General features: G+C 45.5%; 1 protein-coding gene across 1 annotated transcript; it reads left to right on the top strand.

Annotated features, from left to right (window-relative positions):
• Positions 1-361: 361 nt before the first annotated feature.
• Positions 362-2,329, top strand: LOC121584240 (transmembrane protein 100-like). Its single transcript, XM_041900076.1, has 2 exons — positions 362-432; positions 720-2,329. Exon 2 carries the CDS (start codon positions 855-857, stop codon positions 1,263-1,265), a length of 411 nt encoding a protein of 136 aa, XP_041756010.1. The 5' UTR covers positions 362-432; positions 720-854; the 3' UTR covers positions 1,266-2,329.
• The last annotated feature ends 707 nt before the right edge of the window (positions 2,330-3,036 follow it).

A 3,036-nucleotide genomic window follows, 5' to 3' on the forward strand; every position in this document is an offset into this window, starting at 1 on the left:
TAAAGGTAACTGAGGTGTAGATTATTTGAAAGGGAAATAGAGCAAACAACGTTACGGTTGCATGGTATCATCACTAAGCCTGGGCTGCTTTACTATTCTCCATCAACACACACATATACATGGACCAATCAGAGGAGAGGAGATAAAGAGGAGATGGAACAGTTAACCATCTCCCATCATCCCCCTACTTCCCAACCGCACCCCTCCGCGTGCCTCTGCATCCCTCTTGTCTTTGACGTCACTGTGCCTGGGCAGCCAATCAGGTTCCTGAATCACACCCATCACCTCTCCTTAGCCCCTCCTCCTCCTCTCGGTCTCTTTAAACCCCACAGGCTGTGGAAACACAACACACAACGTGCTGCCGCCACTGGGAGGGCGGACGGATGCGATGCAGAACACACATACACCACGCACCAAACATACAGAGACAGAGTAAGTGGATCCTCTTGCAGAGAGACTGCATATGAAGCCAGAGCTCGTATCTCTTGCTCTCTCTCCCTTTCTCCATCTGTCTGAATCTGTCTTCTGTTTGTCTCTTTTTTTCTCTGTGTCTGACTTCTTCAGTCTCTTTCTCTCCCCATCTCCATCTCTTTTTATTTATCTTGATAACTTCTTCATTTCCCCCCTCTCTCTCTCTGTCTCCCTTCTGCCTCTCTTTCTTTCTCCATATATCTCAGTGTCTCCCTCCTGATCTCTTCTCTCTGTCTTTCACCCTCCAGGCACACGCTGTCTCCAGACGACAACAACAGAGGAAGCAGCAGCCCCTGTAGTAGCAGGAAGAAGAGAACCACGAAGAGAATCACCAGAAGAAACCCCCCTCACTCTTCTCCTCTCCCTAGGACCGCAGCTCTGAGATGGGCTGCTCCTCGGGGCGCCAGCCCCCGGCCCCTGTTAATCACCCAGACCTGGACTGTGGCAGCAGCATACCTCTGGAGTCCCCCCATAGAGGGGACCTGGTCCTATCCCCAGACTCTCTCTCCACACTAGAACGACTAGCCCAGGCCACAGGCGGCACGGAGAAGTCCTGGTACCGCTGTGTGTTCCCGTTTGGGGTGATTTCCCTGGTGATCGGGGTGGCGGGGACAGGGGTCACCTTTATGTATAACACGCCAGACCTGCACCAGACCAAGGTGGTGTCCATGGTGCTGCTGGTGGTGGGGATGGTCATGCTGCTGATGGCAGCAGTGTGCTGGAGGGACCACAGGCTGAAGAGGAGGAAGAAGAAGGAGGGAGGGTTCTTCTGCTCTGAACAGGGCACCTTGTGAGGTCTGGGGGAGGAAGAGGGATGAATGGGACAGAGACACAGACACACATGAAAGGATGGATGGATGGAAAGGTTGAACATTTGTAAGGTCCAAACCGATCAACCTGCCACGTGCTTCGGCAAGACGCTAGATTTCACTGAAGTGAAGAGGTGGTGGAAAGGGTTGAGGGTTCCTATTTCTTCTCTCTCGTTTGGAAATATAACCTCCTCCTTTACTTTTTCCTCTCCGTTTTTTCCCAGCCCCCATGTCTCTGAGGATGTTTACTCTGTTTTTCACTGTGTGGAGGGAGGGAGGGTGGTGTTTTCACGCTTTCAAGTTCAGAGAGTTCTGCACACTGGTTAACCGTGGACCCTGATAACCAACTGTAGCAGTGAGATGTCTCATCAGAATGACGGAATCAGACTTTGGATGTGTACCAAATGGCACCATATTCCCTACATTGTGAATAGTGTAGGGAACAGGATGCCATTTTGGCCCAGCTTTTCATTCATAGTGATTGACTGATCTCTGCTTTCCACTTCAGTTGGCTTAGCAGTATTTTAAAGATGAGGACATCTTTTTTAACGGTGCTTCTTCTTACTGCCATGTCAGTAATAAATTGTGATGAATTAATTTGCGTGTGCGTGTGTGCACCTCTAACTGGTATGAATTCATAGTTGAAGGTTTCACATAATGACATCACCCTGCGACAAGACTGCTGTAAGTTTGTCATCTTTGCATTCCTCTGTATGTTTGATATTACATGTATGTTTGGTATGCTCTTAGATATGCAGAGGTTTATGGACTGATAAATCATTTGGATGACGTTCATATCACAAATCACATATCACTACCTGACCTGGGTCAAATACAATATGTCATACTTTCAAATATGTGAGCTGCGCTTGATTTAGTATAGCCTGGCTCAATTGAACCAATAGAATAGTCCCAAAAGTGTAAACTCCAAGCTAAATCAGGTGACCCTCAAATACTTTCTAATATTTTAAAGTATTTGACGTAATGTATTTGTCGCAGGTCTGATCACTACTGTGTCTTACCACGTAATTTGCCACGTTTTGCAATGAATGTACCTCTTTAAATGAATGTATATTAATGTCTATATATAAAGATTGTGTACAGTATAGTTTATTGGGAAATAGAAATGTTAAAAATTTTTTGTATTTGAGATTTCCTGTTTAAATGATTCAACTAGAGAAATAAGTTAATTTAATATAGCTATCCGTCCGTTTCGTTGCAGCAAAATAATGTTTTATGACGTTACAGAACATCCTCTTCATTACCATTCTGTATCAATCTCCTTCTGTTGGGTAGATTTAATGTGCATCCCAAATGGCACCCTATTTCCAATATAGTGCCCTACCTTTTGAAAGTAGTGTACTAAGTAGTGTATAGGGTGTCATTTGGGACACCACCTTACGTTCCTGTGGGGAAACGTTGTGTGCAGCTAGCTATCAGTCAGTCACAGCGTTGCCATGACCTTTATTTCAGTGCCTTTATTTCTTTTTACATTTACATTTTAGTCATTTAGCAGACGCTCTTATCCAGAGCGACTTACAGTTTTTTTTAGTGAGCGCATACATTTTCATACAATATATCTCTGTAATGGGTTCACCCAAGCTGTCCAGCCAATGAATCCTGGCTTAGGAAGGCCACCAAAAACTCTGAAATTTCCATCCCCAACTACAACATTTTCCGTCTAGATAGAACTGCCAAAGGGGGCGGAGTTGCAATCTACTGTAGAGATAGCCTGCAGAGCTCTATCATACTATCC

This window comes from Coregonus clupeaformis, chromosome 1 (assembly GCF_020615455.1).
Source record: "Coregonus clupeaformis isolate EN_2021a chromosome 1, ASM2061545v1, whole genome shotgun sequence".
Taxonomy (NCBI): Eukaryota; Metazoa; Chordata; class Actinopteri; order Salmoniformes; family Salmonidae; genus Coregonus; species Coregonus clupeaformis.